At 41.0% G+C, this 24,487-nt stretch overlaps 1 protein-coding gene across 1 annotated transcript; it reads right to left on the bottom strand.

Moving 5' to 3' along the window:
• Positions 1-2,509: 2,509 nt before the first annotated feature.
• Positions 2,510-24,326, bottom strand: prim2 (DNA primase subunit 2). Its single transcript, XM_079363558.1, has 14 exons — positions 24,100-24,326; positions 23,108-23,254; positions 22,861-22,973; positions 21,966-22,060; positions 21,720-21,840; positions 20,774-20,869; positions 19,000-19,137; positions 15,413-15,480; positions 13,503-13,575; positions 13,125-13,310; positions 5,798-5,924; positions 5,570-5,652; positions 4,241-4,309; positions 2,510-2,881 (listed from the first exon to the last, which is right to left on the bottom strand). Exons 2-14 carry the CDS (start codon positions 23,247-23,249, stop codon positions 2,654-2,656), a joined length of 1,539 nt encoding a protein of 512 aa, XP_079219684.1. The 5' UTR covers positions 23,250-23,254; positions 24,100-24,326; the 3' UTR covers positions 2,510-2,653.
• Positions 24,327-24,487: the final 161 nt, after the last annotated feature.

Below are 24,487 nucleotides of genomic sequence, written 5' to 3'. Positions count from 1 at the left end.
TCCACAAATATAATATTTTACAGTAGTTTAGAGAATTAATTCACTTTATTTCATTAAGTTAGTCTGTATTTTACTTACCATGGAGAACTTCACAGGAGCAAATCTTTCTCAACTCGTCTCCTGTCTCTCCAACCAACAATGTGAAATGTCCGGGAGACCTGGCGGAGCCAAGCTATTAATTAAGTGTGCAGAGTGAGACCAACACCACTGGATCAACTACAACACTAAACACCATTTAATTCAGAATGAGTTAAAACAACACATTGGGAGTTAAAAATCAACTCTAAAATGTTTAACCCTGAAATTTCAACTCTCCAATTTTTGCTGTGTATGTTAAGAGGTGAAGACACAGTTCCTTCTTAAAACATCTCATACAAACTAAAACAAGCTCATTTTACAAACAATAAATGGATTATATTTCATCTCAGGTTGAGTTGCAACTTCATCAGCCTTTGAAACTAATCAGAATAATAAAACGTAAAAAAAAAAAAAAAGAATAATAATAAAAAAAAAACCTCTTTACATTGCTGGTTAAAAAAAGAAACTCAGAAGAACTCACCAGCTCAGCTCAGCTCAGCTCAGCTCTGTTCCACTTGAGCTCCAAACCCCAACTGCTCTAAGAATCCCTCAAGCCCCCTGTTATATAGGGGCTGGAACCTACCAAAAGGGGGTGGAAATCACTTCACTCCAGGTAAGAATTACCTGTTCTACAAACAACACAAATTATCTGCAATAAAGCTAAAAGCATGTCAAAATACATTTCAGTTAAGTAAATACTTCAAACTGCCTTTTAAATAACATTTTCAATCTCTCACTTCTACCAAACATGGTACCTTCCACTTGACACACCCCCATAAAACCCAAAGCTTGGTTCAGCTCTGTTTGACACTTCCTGGTTGATAAAGCAGAGTGTACTCAAGTCTGTGGAGCAACGGGTGACTGGCAAGATTTGATTTGTAACAATGAATAAAATATTTTAATGGAAAAAAAGTCAATGTGTTTTCTTTTGGTTAAAAATACAATGTTTGAATTCATTTTTCAATGAGTTATTCTTAAGTTCTATCAGAACGGTCTTGTCGCTAGTCATACTAAGCTAACATTAACACATGCCTCTCAAATTGTCAAAAATTCTAGTCTCGAGTCATCAAAGTAGAATCTGAGTCCCCAAAAGATGAACATGTAAACTATTCTAATATAGGTGTTCTGCAATTACCGTGTGCAATTGTAATGGGGTTAGCCTTTTGTCATTCTGTTAGCATGTAGCTGCAGCATTTATTGGAACTATCTATGTGTATGTGACTATGTGTAGTGTTAGCATTAGCCTGGGTGTTTTGTGTCATAAATTTCTTCTGATGTAGCATAGCACATTGCTTAGCTTTTGCATTAGCCTTGTTGCTATGTTTAATGTAATGCAACTGAGGTAGCATAACATGTAGCATAGCATTAGTGACAGTTAAGTATTATCTTTTTATATATTTGTAGTACAACTAAAACTGCCCAGAAGTAATATTTTTACACTATTTAAATCTAAGCCTCACTCATAAATTACTTGTTAAAATCAATATTTAGACAAGCTAGTACTACTGGAGGATCTGTTTGTATCAAACATCCTCTGCAATATCAATGAAATGTTAAAAAATAGAATATGATCTCAATAAGACCTACCGTCTAACTGGTAGTTTAAAAATCCGATACATGTTGATGAAGCAGGTCTCGTTGACATGTAGCACATGTCCTCCATATTGTGTACATGTCTTAAAACTGCTATTCAAATGATCCTCCAATGATTCTCAATTCAGGAGTTGGTGGCTTTGGGTATTTTATAAAGAAAACTAATTGAAAAAAATAAGCAGTCGCATATTTTTTAGAAACAATAGACAAACAGTCTAACATACCACACTACTGACCGCGGTTCAAGTTCTCAAAAAAAAAAAAAATACTGTAGGGTCCTGTAATTTAAAACATTGTTTATGGCCTTTTGTCCCTTTGCTTCAAAGTGAGCATCACAAAGCATTGCTAACTACAGTTCTAAACCATTTTAGATTAAATCAGTATTTTAATGTTGAAAATTTGCTGTAGATTAAAAGCAACTGCTTACAGTGTAACTTTCAAAATAAAGCTTGTTTTCTTAGAGCAAATACTCGTGATATCTTTCTGATATTGTGGCGTAATACCATCTCACTACAGCCTACATTAACATATGCATAATTTACTTTTCTGCTGATACTGTTACTTTGCTTGCAAATTCCGTTTTGTAATTAAGCATCAGACAGTAAATATTACGTGTAGCATACACCCACAAGTTGTCATTAACATTACAAATAATGTAAAATTGTAAAATAACTCCTTGCCTTTGTCAACCAAATGAAATTGTTGAGTTAAATCATCCACACTTTGTCTTGTGACCAGACAATAGCTGCTGAATTCTATATTAGATATTAAATTAAATTGGATTCATCCATTAATTTTTTTTCTCCTTGTTAAGAAAAGACAACAAATGATTTCAATATTGAAAATATGTAACTTTAATACACAAAACAATGTGGATACATGGACTTTAAATGATTAAACTCCAATCAGAATGTGGCTCCTCAATCCTCAGAAGAAACACTAACAAACATTTATTTCTATACGTCTTAATGATAAAATGAAATCAGGCGTCTTGAAAGTAAGCATCCAGATCTTCCGTCATCTCAACCAATCCTTGGGCAGCGTTTGCCGTCGCCTCTCGAGCTGCGCCGGATCCTTTGGCCGCAGATTTTTCCTGCGACTTCTGTGGTGCGTCCATCTCTCTCTTTATTTCTTTGCCTCCTCCCAAGAGTCTCTGGCTCTCGATAAAGTATTGGTTTGGATGATTGAGTGAGAAACTGGAGTCCTCAATCTGCTCAATAGAGAATCATAAGAGAGGGAGGATTAGTTTTCAGTGAAGTGGAATCTCTTCACTGGAATGCATTAGGTCATTTACTCAGGTTTTTTTTATATTTACAATAACGACGAGGGCCAATAACAACGACACAGCCAAATTAGAGAGTTAAGTCTTCTAACTACTTAATCAGAGCACAGAGAGAAGATGAAATGTCATTCAGGAAATAAAATGTCAAAATCACTCAGGGTGAGTAAAAACTAATGAATCAATTATCAGACGAAGCTCTCTCTGTGACCTTTCCCACCACAATTCAAACTATAATGGAATTATGATTGGTTTTTGTAAAACTTTTCACATCAAAAGGAGGGAACGTTTTAAATTATTGTAATAGATGAGAACATAACCGTCACCAACTTCCGTTAGATTGAAGAAAATACATTTGGTTTACACTTTTTAAGCATCTTACAGAGGCCAGGCTGCAAAGGACTAGGTGGCGAAGGCTCCCTGTGGTGCTGCCTCACATCTCGGCCAAAAAAAAAAACGCACCGCAAAGACCATAGCTGACGGCCAATCACTGTGTACATTATTATGCATGAGGGGAAGTAACCCCCCATGCCAGCAGGAAGTGGCAGTTTGTTGTTGTGATACGAGAAGACCATTTTCACGCCGCTGTCGCTCACCACTCGTGTGACAGGTAGCCGGCTGATTGAGAATGGCTGATAGAAAGTTGAAAAGGGCGTTGGTATTGGAAAAGTTTGTGAGGTGAGATTCTGAACATTTGAAACAGCCAGTCTTTGTGCGGGAGTCTTAGCCTACGTTCAACTAAGATCATCTCAGCCAAGTGTCACTTGTACTCACTTATTTCAAATGTTCAGAGCCGAGGTTAGAAACGCTCTCTCTGAAAAACCTTTAAGTGTAATTAAGTACACTTCAAGTCACTCCAAGGATTCAATTACTTTTTCACAAAAACTAAACCTTTGATTCAGTCTATTTAAAGGGGACGTGTGGATTTGCTGCTGAGATGAGTTTTAAGAGTACTTGTTAAATCAATGAAACAACCACAGAGTTTCACGCTGTGTTCTGGTGTGTCATGTTTCTCTAATACTGTGACAAGAGTCCTTGAATTTTGATGAATTGATCAGACATGAACTGGGTGCCAGACTCAGCTGGATATCATTCCTTTAATGTCTCAAGTAAGTAAGAGCGTAAGGCCTTTTTAACCAGGACTTTGAAAGCGATTATGACTCAAGCTTCCAAAACTGTGATGAGTCTCCGCAGGAGACAAACTAGGATGAGGTGCTAACGGTCCAGAGTTTATGTAGAAAGTAACCAAACCCCCCTTCTGACCCTTCTTCTAATTAAGTCTGAGCTTACATTGTGTGTCAGCTCAAAGTACTTCTGGCAGGCGAGCTGATAGTGCATCCCTTTAACCAGCTCCAGGATCTGCAAAAAAAAAAAAAGAAGAGAAGAAGAAGGTGAAAAAGTGAAGTCTCACAGTGCTGGGTAGCTTCAATTTGACAGTTTTCTTGCAGCATAAACAGACGCACATCAGACACTGACTTATTACATTTATGAAGGATATCGACAACATGTGTTGATGCAGCTCTGAATCAAACTTCTTCTAATCGGCTTTCGGTCTAGCACCGACACAAACATTCCTCATTAATCATAATGACAGCTCAGAATACATCCTTCACAAGATCTTTGCAAAAGTAATGAAAACAGATCACAGGCTTATTTGGGCTCATTTGAATATTCAAGCCCTGAGTCAACGCTTTGTAGAACAACCGCTGGCAACGATTACACCTTCAAGTCTTCTGGCAAATCTCAATTTTGTGATTTATTTCCCCCCCTCTTTCTGGTTTTCTTAAGCTCTGTAAAAGTTGAGAAAGTATTGAGTGAAGATTTGTTAAAGCCCTGGATTTAGTGGGGTCATAGCAGAGCTCTCATATTCTTGTATTTACCAGTGTAAGTGTCAGCGTGACAGCAGACTTAGACAACTGTCCTAAAAAAAAAAAAAAAGAAAGAAAGAAAGAAATCCAAGGTCTTCAGCAGTCCCTGAACTCATCGGAGGAATGTGCCTGCGTTTTGCATCGTCATTATTTCCCATACTCCTGAAGGCTGCCTCAAGCATGCTCAAACCAGGAGCTCTTTGAGTTCCCTGACAGATATTGCAGATTTCATTATTTAGTGTAACGGTGCACCAGGAACATTTGCAAAAAACGCACACTGAAAACCGATGATAAAAAAGGGAAAACACTTGCTGTGCGGTGAGCTTTATTGCTTTTTTTCTCTTCATTGCAAAAGGGCCAGACTCATACTTCCCGATAACTCTGAGCTAAACTACAGAAGATTGTGAGGGAATAAAAAGTTATCAGACATCTGTCAGGCAGCTTCTCATTACAGCCTTCTTAAATCCAGCCTTCTACTTAAAGTCGCGGTTGGTATATTTGAAAAAAACTCATTCAGTGGTACCTGTAAAAAATTAGACGGTGCGAAACAAAGAGAAGGAACTGAAACAACAAGAGCACTTCATAGGACAGATTTGTTCCCACATGTTCTTGACCCGCTGAAAATCCAGCTCCGTGACGCACCCTTGGGTCCCCACCCAGCCGTTGAGAACCACAGGTTTAATAGAAAACCTTCCCCAGTGACAGCAGGCCAAGAAGGCTAAAGGGCTGCTGTAGACACGACACAACGCACCTGACTGATTCCACTGGGAGACACCTTGTAGAACTGGAGCTTCTGTTTCAGCAGCTCCGGGTCGCTGTGACGGAATGGACATCCTGAAAACACAGAATAAAAAAAAAAAAATGTCTCTGAATGAATTAACTGTGTACAAGTGTAGTACTCTAACCACACAGCCTGATGACAACAGAAGAGTGGATCTTCATGTGCGAACTGGGCTGCTTCCAACAGCCGTCAACTCACCATGATGGTCGCCTTGGCTGGGTGCGTTTGATAAAATCACCTTCATGCAACTGTAGGGGGTGTAGTCTGTTCGCTTGCCTTCCTTGCCAAACATGTGGCGGATGCTGTAGGCATACTGCTTGTCAAACTACAGAGAGGGAGAGGGAGAGAGAGAGGGGGAGAGGGGGAGAGAGAGAGAGAGAGAGAGAGAGAGAGAGAGAGAGAGAGGCATTAGTGAGGATGAGAGTGTAAGAGGGACAAGGTTGGGGTGAAAAGAGACGTTGTCATACATCATGTCAGCGTTGACAGGGTGTTTTCCTCTATGAAATATCGAGCTATTAGAGAGAACCTGCTGTAGACGTGTCAGCGTACTCCACAGGGCTGAATTATGGAGAGTGTAACCTGAACATCTTCCCCCTCATTACTGTTGCCCCTGGTCCTGCAGAGCACGTTGTTAGAGCAGGAAGACTGCGATGTAAATGAAATGATAAATACAATGTACAATATCCAGACAGTGTGTCTGTGACTGAATTCATAATAATCTTCACCAATGTTTTATTCTTCAAAGCTCTCGTCTTGTTCACAGATTCTTGTTTAAGGCAGAGTCAGTAACTTTTTTTTGCTAAAAATAAATAAAATATGGACGTATAAAAGAGTAATGTCACTTCCCCTGTCACCAGGATGATTGGATGACGGGAGGGATCAAAATTATATGACCCACGGTTAGAAAAAAAAAAAAATGTTTACGCAAGTTCCAAAATCACAAAACATGAAGGTCGAGGACACGAGTGAACTTCGTCAATAAACTCAAGAGTGCCAGAACTCTTAAACCCCCCCCCAAAAAAACCCCTTCATACTTTTAATGAGGGTCGATCTACAAAATCTTCACGGCCAACCTTTTTTTGTTTATGTGCCACCATAAAAAAATGAATCACAAGGACCCTGCCTCTGAAACTCAAACGGTCAAATACACACGTGCTGACTGCAGCCATCATAACACATTAACGTCGCAATAAAAACCCTGAACTTGCTAATGTGACAAGCTGCAGAGGCAATTTAAAAAGCCATCAAATCTTCTTTAAGTACAGTAAATCAAATATTAATTATGTAGAGCTTCAAAGGATTCAAGAGGCAATTTCCTGATTTCAGACCCCCCCTCCACTCATATTCAAACTTATCTTGGAACTCCACCGGCACTCGAGTGTGTTTAATATGTATTATGTGAAATAATTGGGACGGTAAAAAGTCCTGTGTGGTCTAAGAAAAAGCGAGCAAAGGCTTGAAACGAAGTGATATTAAACTTCCTCTTCTTTCAGATGATGCAGAGTTTTTTTCTGCTGAAGTTGCAGATTAAAAATCTTCAGGGAACAAACTGAAATAGCCTCACCTTTAAAAGGGAGACTAAATGATGGTTACACATTCGATTTGAAGGCCTGACAGTTTCTACAAACACCACTGTTCAAACAACATGAGATTTTTGGAGCTGATATCGATATCGGGGGGGGGGAAGAAACTCAGATACCAATATCACAGCAGATATCTTTCTTAGGGCTCACTGCATTTAAAGAGACACTCACACACACTAACACGCAGCGTTCTGAGAGAGCTGGTTCCTACAGGCTCACAAACCTCCTCTGGTGCTTGAGTCATGTTATATATGGACCAAAGCACAGCACAGATGTTTCATTTAGACACACAGGGGACTGTTTGAACAGGTGGGAAAATGACATTTGACTGGAGAATAAGTCTTGTGATATCGGAGCTTATCTGTGAGTAAAGCAGCCGATACTGATAGTCACATGACATTCTAATATCAGCTGATATTATGGGCTGGCCAGTTAGTCGTCTAATACAGATCACCTTAAACCAGGGTCTCCAACAGGTAACTCGGGAGCTACATATATATAGGTAGACCGCCTGTGTAAAAAAAAAAAAAAAAAAAACCTAAATAAATAAATGAGAAATGTCGGAGACTCGTGCCCTGAACCATTAGAGGTTATATAATGCAGCTTGAAATGTCCCTTTTCTTTACTCATGTATTGACTGCGACTCCTGTAAACTGACTTCACTTCTACCTTCATGTCGGATCAACGCTGATGAGCAGCCGACCTCTGAACTGAAGGAATCAATCCAAACACAAGAGCATAACATGCATTTAAAGGAACAGAGCCACAGATCTTCTAGTGCTCATCACAGCTCGGGGGGCTACCATAACAACCCTACACACACACACACACACACACACACACACACACACACACACACACACACACACACACACACACACACACACACACACACACACACACACACACACACACACACACACACACACACACACACACACACACACACACACACACACACACACACACACACACACACACACACACACACACACACACACACACACACACACACACACACACACACACACACACACACACACACACACACACACACACACACACACAGTAGGACACATTCACAGAAACCTGCGGCAACAGACAGAGAGAAATAGGACACAATCAAAGGGATTACGTGTGTGTGTGTGTGTGTGTGTGTGTGTGTTAACTTGGCATGGCTTCTTAGACTCAGTCCATAGTGACTGATTTGCCTGTAGCGCTGATTTCTCCTGAATGTACGTTAACACCATTTAAAATACTTTCCCCCCCTTTTTTTTAAAATCTGCACTGCAGGCCTCTGAAGAACCTAAAAACAACAAAAGGTTGGGGACCATAAAACACTTCTAAAGTTTAGAAGTTTGATGTTGCAGAAAGAAGAAAATGGGCAGTCTTCTTTTTAAAGGTCATTAACACATAATGCACAAGAAGAACTTTAAAGTAAAAGGAAAGGGGGGAGGGGGGGGGGTAAATCTACAGATTCTCTTTAAGCTGTGACGCATCTGCTGCACACGACGTATTAAAGCACCTCACGTCAAACACAGTTAAAAAAAATGTGACTTTCTAAAACAACTCATGGACTACAGAGCAACGTGAAACGGAGCAAATGTCTCTCCTGGATCAGCTCTGAATGAAATATCAGACCCAGAAATGACCAAGATAAAGGATTTACATGTTCATGCAGGTTGGCAAAGAGGAAGCCAGGGGCTGATCTAAACAAACAACATGGTGTACATTAATAACCCCACATTAAGAGCAGCTAATGTGAAGTGTCATCTGATGAATCTCTTGTTTTGTTTGAAAAGCGCTCGGAGGAGTCCAACGTGAAAAATGGTGTCAGTTAGTGGAAATTAATTAACCTGAAGTTAACATCTGTAACACAAGCAGTTCAAAGCAAGTCCTACCCCAAGGCCGAACGAAACACTCGAGTGTGCTGCAAATAGACACGCAGCCAAATGAACGTGCTAACTTCCAGGGGAAGAAAAATGGACATATCAAGTTGATTTCATCCATTTTCTCCCTCCCTCCGGTCTAATATTACATCGCCTTCTTCCTCCAGGCCTCCCTTTCGGCATCGCTGCCTCCCATCTTTTTCTCGGCGCCTGTCGCATACTAATGAGGAGCCTTTTGTGCAGCATGCCACAAAGTGCAGTCTCTGACTTAACACATACATCATTGTGAGAGCTGCGATGTGGTCAGCACCATTCTGCTGCCTCTGCTGTGAGAAACAAACGCCGGCTTTTTTGTGCACAGCCCATCACACTTTCTCGGGGAGAGTGGGCACACGAGCAACTACGACACCTTTAGAAATGGAGCACCAAAGTGGGCTGTAACACGAGTTCAGTGTGCTGTATCTGCCACGAGGCTGTTCCTCAGGGCCAATAACAGATACTAGGACAGGAGACTGTGAAGGCAGCACCGGAGGAGGCTGCTTTATCAGCACAACAAGAAACGGGAGTCAGTGACCGGGCTTCTTACGCTGCAGCTCCTCTCTGGATTCCAGGATCAAAAATAGAAGAAGCTTTCTTTTGATAAATTAAATCTTTAGCAAAGAGAGACGAGGAACTAAGGTAGCTTTCACAGGTTCAGTTTGGTTTCACACTGCACTTTATTAGGCGCATCGAAGCCTGTCGAAGGTTGTGTACCGTAACCACTTGCCACCAGTTTAATGCTGCACGATGACCCCAAAGTGAATATGAGCCCAAATCTTTATTTGAATTCAAGTTTATTCTCTTGTTAACCCTTTATAGGGCACTCAGTGAAATGCTTTGAAATTCAAAAATTCTACCTTAGAGTGTTATTTTGGGACATAAAAGAACTTTATTCCTGTTAAAAAAAAATCTTTTTTTTTTTTTTTAAATTTCATTTAGAAAAATAAACGTTGACAAAGTTAGCATATTTGGTTCAAGTGAAACAATAGCAGGATCAGTGACGTAAGGTGATCTCTTCTGATTGGCTGAATGAGGGTCACTTGCGTCTAGACCTTACTGAGGTGCAGAAGGCTGGCGATGTAATTTACCAAAAATAGTCACTTGCCCGACAAAGGGTTGACAGGTTTTGCACCAATACACCAAGACGAATTCCCTGCATGAGTAAAACGCACTCGGCAATAAAACCCGATTCTGATTATTATTTTTTTAATCTGTTGTTGAATTAATAATTTAAGTGCAAGCGCCGCTGCATATCTGTAACCTTTACAGATAGTTGTGTTTATGGACCTTTAACTTGGATTCTGCACACACACACACACACTCTCTTTTGTTTGAGCTTTATTAAGTTTATGTGATTCTTCCTGCAACTAATCTAACCTCTGGCTCCAAATAAAGTCACCTGAAACTAAGTGGACGGATGATTCACAAAGAGCAGAGAAGTGTGAGGAACTGAGAAACGGGTCTTTTTCGACACTGTTTTTATTTTTCAACACAGAAAAGAGGTTTTATAAAACCTTCAGAGCTGATTGAGCGGCTCTAAAACGTGAAGGACTCTGGGTGCATCTTTTAGCATCCGAGTCATGTAACGGCCCTTTGATGCGTCTTCTCCTCACTGCTGAAACTGTGACACCAGCAGGAAAACAGACACTTCAAAATATCCCCACAGCACGCACGGACACGCTTTATGGCTGATGCAAGACATGTTCACGGGCAGAAAGAGTTCACCTACCTGAAGTTACGTGATGCCAGCCCTGGGATTTTACACTATAACTCATGTTAACAGACAAAACAGAGACCATCAGAGACGAGCTTGATGATTGATCATGTATTTTCCATCTATTTATTTGGAATGCCTGAAACCACTTCTGCAGTGACTGAATGCACGCTGACGTTTTCAGATTTCCCACCACAAAGACTCTGGACGTTTCTACGACGTGTCGCAATGCGGACCTGCGTCAGTGACAGAACTTAATCGATTACTGCAGACTGACGTCGCCTGGAGATTGTCCTGTCACAGTTGAACCATTTTATAGTTTTCCCTAAATTAATTAGTTTTTTTTTTTTACTTGAACATATTTTCAGTTTTAATCATTTCAATGATTTTTAAATGTTCTATTTTTTTCTTTTCTCTCCTCTGTCATGATACTTGTGATGTCCCGTGTAAAGCACTTTGAATTCCCTTGTTGTTGAAATGTGCGACACAAACTTGCCTTGCCTGTATAATCCAACTTTATTGGTTTACAATTTAAAGACATTTAAGTCGACGATTCATTTCTCACGCACTCTCTAAATACAAAAAAGAAAAAAGAAAACAAAGATGTAAAAGCCCATGACAAGTGCGTGACTTTAAACCTATACATTGTTTTATATGACAGAGAATCAAACTCGTGCTGCCTTCACGTGACATCATTCTTGCTTGAGCTCAATCATTCGGCTTAAAAGTTAAGATGTTTTGGGCGGCGATAGAGAACAAAACTTAAGTTCTGCATAAAGAGAAGACGTGCTACAAATAATAATTTATCATATTTTTTTTCAGATTATAGTCAGAAGATCTGGACTCACGATCAAGATACTTTCCAATTACATTTCTGTCATCTCACTACCACTGTCATTTTCTGCTAAATGTAAATTAGTACCTTCACAATGGCTTCTTAGTATGTTTACACATCTGTTTTTGTTTGCTTTAATGCCACAGAATCTGGTAAATTCCCTTCAGCTGGCAGCTCCTCTTTATGTTTCATGAGCTTGATAATGACTCTGAGGAAAATACTCGACGTACAAACAGAGAATTTCTAAATCAAAAAGCCTTAAAAAAACGAATAAAAAACCAGAGAAGAGTCTGGATCCGATCTCACCTCAGAGACGGGTCAGCACAGGTGAAGCCATTCAATCATTTTCCTCTCACACTCTTCAAAGAAAAATCAGTCACATTCAGGTAATTATCTATTTAACAGGAAGTCGTTTTCTTTATGGACCAATAGGAAATGCATTCACGCTTTTCATGGAGTTTGAACCATGTACTCAAACCAAGCTGAGTCAGACACTCAGCCTTGTTTGAAGCTGTTCAAGGCCAGGCGAAGAAAACGGAACCACGTTATCATAACGTCACACTGAATGACCTGTGCATCATTAAATAACATCCTTTCACCAACATGTGTTTTCTCCTGTTGTTAGAAGCTCTTTCTGTTAAGAACCACTTTAAGGTCCTTACGACACGTCTGTCTTTTATCTGGAGACACAATGACTGAATCAACAGCCACTTACGTCTTCATTAGCCTCAGCGCAGTACTGAGTGCAAATAAAGATACCAGTTAACTGTTGTTTTTATTCTTTTCTTTTTTTTTTTAAATCAAGACACCTTTGAATCTCCAATGAAACCGACTTGTTGAGTGTTGAGTCGTCCTCTGATGAGGCAGAAGTCAGGGTGCTTGTGTTCAAGGATAAAGAAAGTCACGTTTCCAGGATGTCCAGGTTGTGGAGAGTCCGGTTCTCCGAGTGAAAAGACCATCTCGGATTCAGTTAGTAGCTTTTTTCACTAGTTTCTGAATAGTTGGAATTTTTAAGAGAAATCCTGATGTACAGCAGACATTATTCTTGTTTTTATATTTTGTACATCTTTAGTGCTTTTCTACTTTTTATTCCATATTATATTGTTTTGTTTCTAACATTGTGTGTTTTATGTCCTGCTCTATCTATCTATCTATGAATTAAGCTGCTCCAGATTTTATTATGACATTTCATCTAAATAACACGTCACCGTTGATTTGAAGTCCCAAGATGGATTTATGACTTAAATTAAAAACACAGACTGGATAACATGGACGTAGTCTCAGTGACATCACCAATACGTTTCTAAAGAAGCGTTTTGAAGCCAAACAACGGCAGTGGCCATATTGGAAATTTACCCATCAAGGCCTTTAAGCTTCCTGGCAGACATCTACAATTACTGACCGCCTCAGGGAGACAATTCAGGGGAAAAGATTTGTAATGAAGTAATGAAGATGGACAAATTACCTTGTCTGCATCCACTTTGCCTCTTATGAACTCTGACCTCCAGAACTGCAGCGCCTGCTCCAGAGAGAGGCCGATGCCTTTGAGGAAGAGGCCGTACTGCATGCGGCCTCCATGGCGGAGATGATGGTTCTCTCTGAGGCTCTGGTGGAGCTGCCTCATACAGAGCGGGAAGGACTTTCCTGAAAGCTGAAGGCAGACGAACACTTTTGTTGTTAGCGACTTACAGATCCGCGGACTACAATCGCATATCTGAACCTGTACCTATCTCACTGCACAAAACCTTGGGCGTACCATAATTACTATCCAAGACTCAATCTGCCCCTGTAGGTCTGTCACGAGCATATCGGCACCTTTCACTTGACATTCAACCCAACTCACCGAATCAATCTGTTCCAGGGAGATTTTCCCGACATTCTTCTGGATGCTGTAATCCTGTCCCACGTAGGCGTGACTACAAAAACAACAAATAACAATAAAGATGTAAAAAAAGGTTGTGTCAAAAAAAGCACACAATGTCAAAGTAATCATACATATTCAGGCACAACGAGTGCTACCTTGAAAGTGGATTTAATGCTGGAGGCACTTTTCCCTCAGTGTGTAACTGAGGAGAGCGACAACATAAGGCAGGAAATCCAAGTAACAAGTACAAGCTGAGTGAAAACATCAATCCATCTATGTATTGCAATATATTTTTTCCTCAATTTAATATGGATCAGAAAAATCATGTCGACATCACGTCAGAAACACCATCACCTGGGGGGAAAAGTATATATATTTTTTATTGTTAAATATAAAACTTAAATTAAACTCGTTGCTCAAATATGACTCTTAACAGTTACACTTCACTGATCTCCGCAGCATCAATTCTGTTTTTTTTGCTGTTGATACATCATTCCAACAAGAGCACACTGAAGTCTGAAGAACGACTTCATAAGTCGAAAAACAGGACCACCCGAGCGGCAAGTGAATGCAGCACGAGGATCAATCAGCACTGTTTTACTTCATCGTGCAATACATAGCGATAAACAGGAAGGCAATCCCATTATGAATCATCAGCCTGTGAAGCTAACGGGTAAGAGATAAGTGTTCTTCTGGCAGGTGCGACATAAAAGAGACTATTTAAGGTGTTTGGTCTGATGCTGAAACAAAAAAAAAACTAAAAAAAGAATAAAAAGTCAAACTGCTTTGGGGAAAGAAAATCTGACTTTAACAGACAAAAAGGTTAGCAGGGAAAGCTCTTCCTCAAAGACGCTCAGTAGATTTTTTATGACCTTGGCAACCCTTGAGTCCTGTGTGTGTGTGCATGCATGTGTGTGTGTGTGTGTGTGTGTCTGAGAGAGCTTTACACCACATTGTGTTCCCCTAACTGAAGAGATTATTGGCCTGCCCTCTAATCTCAACAACCTGCCCACTAATCCCCATCAACAATCAGGCAACACGACTTTCTCCACCCTTATATTCATGTTCTCTCTTTAATCTAAGAAGGATGAAAGCCCTCGCTGCGTTATGAACTGCTCTCCTTCAGTCATAAAGACGTAATTAAGTCTGCTGCCACTAAGACATAATTCAATGAAAGCCCCATCTTAAAGATGATTTACATGTTTTTTTTTAGGTGCTGAACAAGTTTAAGGCTTTAATATGAAGTTATCTAAAGGGGTCACCTTAGCACAGAAGCGGCCTGACAACCTAATGAGATGCATTTTATCTTTTTTTTTTTTTTGGAGAATTGATTGAAGAAGGAGCAGCTTTATTGAAGCAAACACAGCATGGACTCTGCACCATTCATATTCCATGCAAAACAACTGGCAGCCTACATATCACAGGCTCTGATCACAGTTGCTCACTTCACATATCCCGACCATATGTTCTTCCTCCTATGCATGACGCATACTAAGCTCCGTTTCATTTGTTTTCTCGACACAAAAAAACAAAACAATGATGCATTTTATGAATAAATCAAACTAATTTGAATATCCAAATTGCTCAATAATGAACTGATCATTGAGAGCATTGTAGGAAGAACAGAGCACATACTGCATTGTCCTAATTACTTCAGGACTGAGTAGCTTCAACCGTCGGAATAGATGATTCTGCACACGTCGCCCTGCACCACAAGTTCACAAAACATCTGGACTTGTCTACAGCGACAGATTGAGCTTTTCCCAGTTCTGCCACAAGCCTCCAAAAGTTCTACGGTGCCAGAGATCAATCCTGCTAAATCTCTTTTTCCCCCACCACCAACACCGGCCTGGCCAAGTGGCTGCAAAGTTATTAATCCTTGTGCTTACCTGAGGTGGTTAAGGAGCGGTTGGAGCCGTTCATCAGACTGCACGGAGGGTAACGAGCGCGCTGTCAGCTGCAGAGGAGAAGGACATCACATGAGTCGTGATAAATCGTGTGGGTCAAAGGAGCGGGGCAGGAACATTGTTAAAGGTAAAGATTAAGCACCACAAAGAACAATGATGAAAATAAGAGGCTGCAGCTTTGCAGCTGGAGTGGACTGAATCCGACTGCATTTGTAAAGAATTTTTGTATCTCAAGATAAAAGGAAGAATGTGCATAAAAAACAACAGAAATCCGATTTGTAAATGTCTCTCTGAGTCATGACTGTCTACTATGAAGCGTGAGTCCCACCAGCTGGGTTAGGAACCAGAGGGTCGCTGGTTCGAGTCCTGGTGCGGACCAAAAATCTGGAAAGTGGTCTGGTAGCTGGAGAGGTGCCAGTCCACTAAGTAGAGCGTCCGTCAGTGGACACGCTCAGACACCGCCAACGAAGCAAAGGGAACAACCCAGAGCATCTAAAGGGTCCAAGGACTCATCAGACAAGGGATGGAACCACCAACCTTTTATTGTTTCACAGACGACCGACTCTACCACTGAGCCACAGCCGCCCCGTCGTGTTTCCTGTTGAAAAATCTCAGTCTAATACATCACTGACAGAGGAGATCGTCTACGGCTGCTGTTTCAGCAGCTCGCCGTGTATCGTCTCATCTGAGAATCAGCAGCAGTTACACCCATCAAAAGAACTACAGAGAAATAATCTATTTGATGCTGGTGGTCTCGTTGGCTTTATGCAGCATTAGTATTCAGTTCTGTCCGTTTCATAGACATCAAAAAAAAAAAAAAAAAATCCTCCTCACTGGAGCTTTAAGAAAAGAGGGATGGACATCCATCCTCAACAAATGAATCCAATCAGGGACGAGTACACCACTTCAAGCTCTGCTTTACTCATATGGAAAGGATATCAGCTTAATGTGATACTCTTTTGGTATTTTCTGTTCAAACGAACACCCAACCAATAACTGGAGTCATGCGGTGTAACAGCTTTCAATTTCATGCCTTTTTAATGACACATTTTCTGCAGTGCTTCCTCGCTGCTCCCACCGGAGGAGAAGAACCATTATAGGAACAACACAAACAGTCACGATGGCACCGTTACAAGAGAAATAGTTTGGGAGTGTTATTCCATTCCAACAGTTAGTGGTCCGGATAATTACCAGCAAATGGGAAAATAGCAGAACTGGACAACGTTCCTTTTTTATTTTTTTTTATTTTAATTTGGATAAAGATGTTCGTGTCTTTTCCATGATGGAGGACACGTGGTCACATGTTAACAATGTCAACAGTAAGAAAGCAGTTCACTCTGTAAATCTTAGCTACTAGCCACTCCTGAGCTCTCTGCCCCTCTGGATTGTTTGGGGGGCGGCCCACTGCTATAGACCCCCCGCCCCCCGTCCTGGCAGCAGAAGCCAGGCTTTCAGGTAGACTGAACTCCCCCACCTTTAGAGAGCTGATCTGGCACTACTACCACCTAACGTCCCTGACGCTCAGCCTCCATCACTGGACTGTGTTGTCCTCATAACCACCGCCGTCCTCATTCAATCACGTCCTGCTCCGACCTCCACCTCAGCAGACGAGCATGTGTGGACACCAGGAAGGTGAGGAATACAAAGGAGAACTACTGCCTGCATCTGGTCTGTTCTTCAAACCTGCTCGGATTGATGGATTGAAATACCACATGAAATCTAGTGTGCAATCATGAATGGACAATGCAGTGGAGGGGATTCTTCAGCAGGTCAAAGTTTGATACCCATGTTACTCAGTATGCATCCTGAGTGCTTCAATTTGTCAACTGGTTGTTGTTAAAGGTCACAGGCTAAGTGGAGCTAACGCTACATCATGAACAAACAGCCAATACCAAGAAACAGACTGATTCATAACGACAACAACACAATGAAACACAATGAGCCAACGACTCTACAAGACAGTACCTGGTCCAACTATGTCTTAAGGTTTTACACACTCAGACTAAAGCAGAAGTTAATAGCTGATATTCTGCACATTTGTCCTTGTTCTGATATAGCTCAGGTTTATGGATGCTGATCTCCTCTGTGATAGTATTTCCACTACTCTCTATCTCAATGCAAATCATCATTCTTCCAAGATTACAACAGGTAGAGAGCGCGCACATACTGCAGGCTGAGGATATCAAATCTACATAAAACCAGATTAGAAAGGCTTAGTCAGGACAGCCATGATGTGCTTGTATTAAAGCGTCATCATTTCCTGTGCGTCTGGAAGTCACCTTGTTTGTAGATTTCTTACAATTCATAATAGAACAAGTCAACTCATTATCTATTTAGTGCAACTGCCGAAGACTGCTGACGCCTTTGTTCTCAGTGAGAAACCTTCACACTGTTGAAACTGCAGCTCAGTTGTCTCCTCACATGCATTTTAAAAAAATTGCCTCTGGATCCCAAAACATGATGTTCCATCTCCCTCGGGGGAATTCAGGGCAATGCACGAGCACGCCGATCCAGCGCCATCCCAGACCCCCTTCCACTGCTTTTAAAAAACCATCATGCCCGAAGGGAAAATATGCACTTTCATGGTGTCCCCTCCCCCACACACACACACACACACACACACACACACACACACACACACACACACACACACACACACACACACACACACACACACACACACACACACACACACACACACACACACACACACACACACACACACACACACACACACACACACACACACACACACACACACACACACACACACACACACACACACACACACACACACACACACACACACACAATCCCCTCCAGACATTTGATGTCATGTATGCATACCCACTCCCCTCATTTGAACCCTGAGATTTCTCAAGGGTCCCTCGGGGCACTAAAGGGTACAGCCACAGTTGGGACTTTAATAATCTTGCTCGAGGAACCAGGCGTCCAGTGCTAGGGAAATGTATCTGCATAATTCACAAGTACAAGGAGAGGATGTAACAGGAAAAAAAAAAAAAAAAAAAAGTTGTGTAAAATAATGAGCAGGAAAGCTGGAGTCAGAAAGTCAAGTCAGAAACGGTCATTTTTAAGACAATGAAAAAAGTTGTATTGTTAGACGTTACTTATTCACGATGTGCACGTTTAGTCGACAAAATGGATTACTGTCATCCCCCTAACGAGCCGGCGAAACAAACAAGTGAATGATTTGGCCCACGATGCCGCGCAAACTGCAGCACAGTCACCTGACACTGGTCGGCTCTCTCTCCAGTTAATATGCCTTCTCTCCCAGCTCTGCTACCTGGATGTAAACAACTACAGAAAATAGACGGCATCTCGTAGCAGCAGCACAGTTTGGCAGGATTCAGCTCAGACATGTGGACGTTAACCTGACGGACTGTTTCAGCTTCAAAGCTGCCCTGATCATGGTAACGCATACGCAATCTACTAAAACCAATCAGTTTGAGTAAGTTCAGCTTCCTTTCAATGACAAACAACAACAGTGCTTGTATGTTAATCTATCAGCTAAATGCTAGAAATCCATGAAGTTCCACGGTGACACTTACAGCGAGGGCTTTGGACAGTCGAGTGCGGAAATCGTTGAGGACGATGGTGACGATGTCCTGGTGAGGGATGTACACGTAGCCAGCTTTCAGGTAGACTTTCCTCGTACGCACCAGATCCAGGGCGTCTTGAAAAGGAACCTTAGAAAATAAACACAATTACGTGCGGGCCAAGACACATTTCCTTGATGTTAAAGTTCTATTTGCATGCATGGACACCATCCCTTTGGCCTTCGTCATTTGGATTCACTGAAAGAAAGTTTAAAATGTAAATTTCACATCTTGTTACAGGCCATGGCATTTTTCCCTTTTCCTATTTCCTCGTGTTAACAGACTGTCGACATGAACTCACTCGACTGTGAAAGGCCACAGCAGTGATCTGACAATCAGCCAATTATTTTCCAGGCTCTCCTTTCAGTCTGATTCTTTTTTTTTTTCTTTTCTTACTTTCTCCTCTCCGTGTGCTTTTACTAATTCAACCCAAATGATGTCATAACATTTCTTTAAAAGTGAGGAAGGATTCTGAGAGGCAGGGTGGAGACTTTATATTTCAGAGAGCATTAACTGGCCAACACGTTGAGTGAAACCGCCTTAGGGACATGCATCTGCACATTTATCTAATATAATAAGAAGCGCTGCCCTGAAGGTAGCAGAGCAGACAAATCAGCGTTTTCATTCTCTAACGTCAATGTTTGAGACAGGCGAGGCAGCTCGCTGGTCTGCTGGGCGAGTACTGTAAGGCAGGTTATGATCACACACTTTCAGAGACACTGATAAGGAAGTCCCGACAGTGACTGGAGCTACTATGATTCAAATCCACCTCTTTAAATTCTTCCCATGTTTTTAAGTTTGAGATCCCTGTAGGGGACTGTAAGGTGTGTGATGTCAGTAAGATCAACAAGTCCTGGAAATACAGGACCGATGTCATGAAAGCACCAATTTGTTTCAGTTTGAAGTGCGTGCCCATCGAGCAGAACGTCTGCTTCTCTTTTCTTCCAACAATCAAACTATTTCTCTGACAAGCCACTAAGAAATAACAACGAGGTAGCGAACATGAGGACCCGTGTCCGCCTGACGTTTGACCCGAGTGCTAGCGTCTTTATTCAGTTGTTTTTCAATGAGGAGAGAGCGCCCGGCGTCTTTTTCTCCCCCGAGTGCTCGACCTTTTTTTTTTTTTTTGGTGCGGTTTCTCCGAAGGCACGACTTCAAAATGGTTTCAACTTTTCAGAAAGGCGCTGATGGCGTCGCCGGTGCTCTTTTCAAAATGTGAGATAGTGCCCGTGTTTTGGCCTCCTGTGTCTCTGCTGAGGGTAAAAATGATCTCAAATATGAAACATACAGTGAAAAGAAACAGTGTGGGACATACAGGGGACGTTGTCTACAGACTTGTGGTCATAGAGACAGGACAGACATGCAGCACTTTTCTTCTCAGCACACAAACGCTTCATGCGAGCGCTCTGAGTGCACAGTCAGCGTTTTACTGCAAGGACAAAACGCTAAGTGGACTCGGGGCCTTATGAAGCTTCTTATAATGATATTAAGAAAAACTTTAAAGATGGTGAAGAGTATTATTCTGCTCGTCTGTTGAGAAGATGCATATTCCAAGTTATGACTTTTTCAATAAAACATTAAGTTACCATGGCACCATGCCCAGATGTCTGGGAAATTTTATTCACTGTGGAATAATACTGTATAATAAAATCTGTTTTATGGAGGCATAAGCACTTAACATTCTTAGCTGTCTCTACGGACGGACGCAGAGAATGGAGTAACTCACTTTGTAGAAGTCCTGATTCTCCACAGTGATTCCACTGACGGCGTAACTGGAGTTGACAAGTTTATCCTTCAGCGTCTCCTTCTCGTCGACAGTAATCTGAAAAGTTATTGATGAGGGTGATGAGTTTGAGTAAGGAGCTGTGGAGGCAGAACTGAGTCACAGTTAAAACACTGAAGGTTGAGGTTGAAGGATTTTTCATAAATCTGTGTTTCTTGAAGTGTTCAGCTTCATGTAAAAAAGTGAAAACACAGCTTTTCTCGTGTTTTTACATTCAATGCCTGTGTGTGTTTGATGACTTTTAAAAACACAATTATGCAAACACATCTGATATATTGTTTGATCACAAATGAATCTTAAACTTAAAAAGTATACTGAACATTCAAGAGTCCTTTCAGAGTGATCAAACAGCTCCATCTAGTGGAGACAAACTGAACAGCTTCAGTGTGTGGTGAATGAGCACACCTGGACGTAAAGCAGTTCAAACGTTTCAGCTGCACATCCGTTTAAAAAAAGAAAGTGTCTTATTGGACGGTTTCATGAGAATCTATCTGCATAAATACACCTTCAAGTGTGCACAGACTCTGCATCAATGTCCATTCAGATACTGTCCTAACATGTCATATAAATGCTGCTGTGTTGGGAGTGCAGACATTAGCCTGGCAGCTATGTTGCATGCCCCGATATAGTCTATAGCAGCGGTTCTTAACTGGTGGGTCAGGACCCAGAAGTGGGTCACGGCGCCATTTTCAGAAGGTCACATGTGCCATAAAGTCTGTAATGCCTTTTTTTTATTTTTTTTATGCGTTTGTTTGGTTTCATTTCTTGCTGTCAGTGAGCCGCGGACACCAGAGGAGAAGCAAGTCAATCTATTCTTGCAGGAACATTTACTTTAAGGAGCAGCGCTCACCTGTCAGCTTTCCCCAAAAAAAGTGAGACAAAGATTTACCGTGTCATAGTGCAGATTGTTTTGATGAAAAAATTCCTTGTTGAGTTTTGAACTCAGTTCATTAAAGCGGTAGCGGAAAAGATCGACTTCCTGTTGTATAAACCAACGTCTCAGGTCCTCCCTGTGACAGACAACAATAAGGAATATTACTATTCACGTGCATTTGATCCAGAGTCCTTAACAAAGTGTATTTTCACGTTTAAACTGACCAAGAAACAAAATGATATGAAGCAAACGCAGACTTACGTTTGGCAGTAGGCAAGTCGGAGAATGAAATGGGAGATGTGGTCCTTTCTTCGTTTCTCAATCTCACTGGGTCCACTCAGAGGTTTCTTGTCCTCCTTAATAAGTTAAAACAGGTACAGAATACATGAGGGCACACATGATATCAGCATTTTAAACTTTAATAAGATACTTGTAATAGTCAAACAACATTGATACCCGTTTCTAAACTGTAGTAACAAAAATCAAAGTCCTCGGCACTGAATGTTGGGTCATTTCTTGATCGCGATCAAACTCCTTCGACAGTGTAATGTCCTCTGCTCTATCTGTTTGTAGGAGACAAACGTGTAACTTCTGAATCTATGAGAAACACTGGTATTTGGCGAACCTGTGGATTTTTACAGACCACCATGGTTCTCTCTTTCACTCTAACAGCAGGTACGGCTTATTAATCTGCTTATTATCCGATTGACAAGTGTTGAACATTTCACAACCTCCGTGTAACGACCACATACAAAGGCAGATTTTTAAGGCAGTGTTGTGACCGTATGATCATGATAAACAGAATGCTTTGCATACTTCTTACCGTGTTTTAACCAAACCTGCATGCTATCTTTGCCTGTGTGCTAGTGTAACGTATCCTTACATTGTCAAGACAGCTGTCCACTCTATGCCCTCATCCTTTCATTAGGTGCTCACTATGTCTTTTTTTTTTTTTTTTATATATAAATGTTATGGACGGGCGAGACAATCAGTGCTGCCATGTTGTTCATAAACTTCTGTTTTGGTTGTCTGTGCACTACGCAACACTAAATGATTCATTCGCCATTATTACTTATTTATTCCAGACAAAAAAAAGAGAGATCGGTAATGCTACGATGTAAAACTGTTTTCATAAAGGCATGATGAACATACTCACAGCATCTGGTCTGTAAGGAAAGTTCAGGTTTTTCAACTCTTTCTCCAGTTTTGTTGAATACTGTTCAGAAAGTTTCACGTAGCTCACTCCCAAATTCTCCACAGTCTTCAACACTGCAGAGGAACCAAAAGCAGGTTGAAGTGTTATGTCTTATTTTTACCATGTTAAAACGGATTTATAAAGCAGCTGAAAACAGTGACCATGATATCGGTGAGGCGTCTTTGATTATTAAATACTGAGGTCTCACATTTCAGTCTCTCCACAGCAAACGTCTCAAACTCTGTGAGGGAGATGTTTTCCAGAGGAGGCTGCCCGTAGAACTGCAAAGCGTGCTCATACTCCGTCTGAGAGTTGGAAATGATCTTCCTCCTTCTGCCAGAAAACAGCATGACTCCTGGTGGGAAGGGGAAAAAACAAGCACATGTACATTTCCCAAATGGCACAAAAAAAGAAGTTAAAAGCTAACCAGACAGTAGGACACTTTTAGAGGTGATTCCCTAGTCTGTTGGGGCCCTTGGCAAAAATCAGTTTGGGGGGCCTTCCAACCAGCATTCATCTGCATCATGTCTGCCACTGTCCAAATGATTCTTCCTTGTCTTTCCTGGGTTTTTTTGTTCTTTCTTCTTTAGACGGATAATTATTTCCTACTGTTATTGCAAAAAAAAAAAAAAAAAAGTATATATATATTTTTTAAATAAAGGATTTTCATTTTAAAAAGAGCTTCACTTGTAGATCCCTAGTGTGCATCAGGCAGTGTGTAAGGTGCTTTTTATCACACAAACCAACACAGTCCAGATGTTGTGAAGGATGTTAAGTAGAAGTAAAACTGCATTGGTGTAAGTGGATCGTGTTTCTCGAGTTTTATGTATGTCAAATGGACAGACAGATGCCTTCACTGAACATGAAGACTCTTTTATTGGTAAACAAGCAGAGAAAAACCCCTCAATCTGTCCAGACAACAAACGGTGAAACCAGTACAAAGAAAGGTAGCACTACATAGATATTTATAAAAACAGCAACACATCGGAGTGAGGTTTAATTTAATATGCCGAACGGTTAATGCTAGGTCTTATGAACATAAGCAGAAAGAAAGAAACTAATTCTACATGGTCGGACATGCTAGCTAACTTACAATCAACAACTTTCGGGAAAGAAATCGGCAATAAACAAGTCTTCGACTTCTGACAGCACGTACGAGCAAAGTGAACGTGTGTATTTTTTAGTTGTTTTGCTACGTACCGATTAGGTGATAACAGAAGTCTCTCCTCAGCTCAATCCCGCCAAACAAAGTAAACTGTTCAACGAACGCGGGTAAACGATGACGTTTTTTTGACTAACCCGGAAGAGATTCCCCGTCGTCATGGTAACGCGCATAGACATGTGTTTAATGCGTGTCAATCAGCACGGCCCGCGGTATCTACATCCACAAATCATAACCTATACCAAAGAGAAGGCAAATAACTTTCTTTTTTTTAATGTCACAAATGTTGTTTTGATCATGTTTGGGTTGCTGTTTTGCAAGGCAATACTATGTAATTAAAAAAGAAGAGTAAAGAAAATATTTTCCTTAATAATTACCTATAACATTACCTAACATAAACAGCAAATTAAAAAAAACAGCAAATAA

This window comes from Symphodus melops, assembly GCF_947650265.1.
Source record: "Symphodus melops genome assembly, chromosome: 15".
Lineage (NCBI taxonomy): Eukaryota > Metazoa > Chordata > Actinopteri > Labriformes > Labridae > Symphodus > Symphodus melops.
This window is presented reverse-complemented; position numbering and strand designations above follow the sequence as displayed.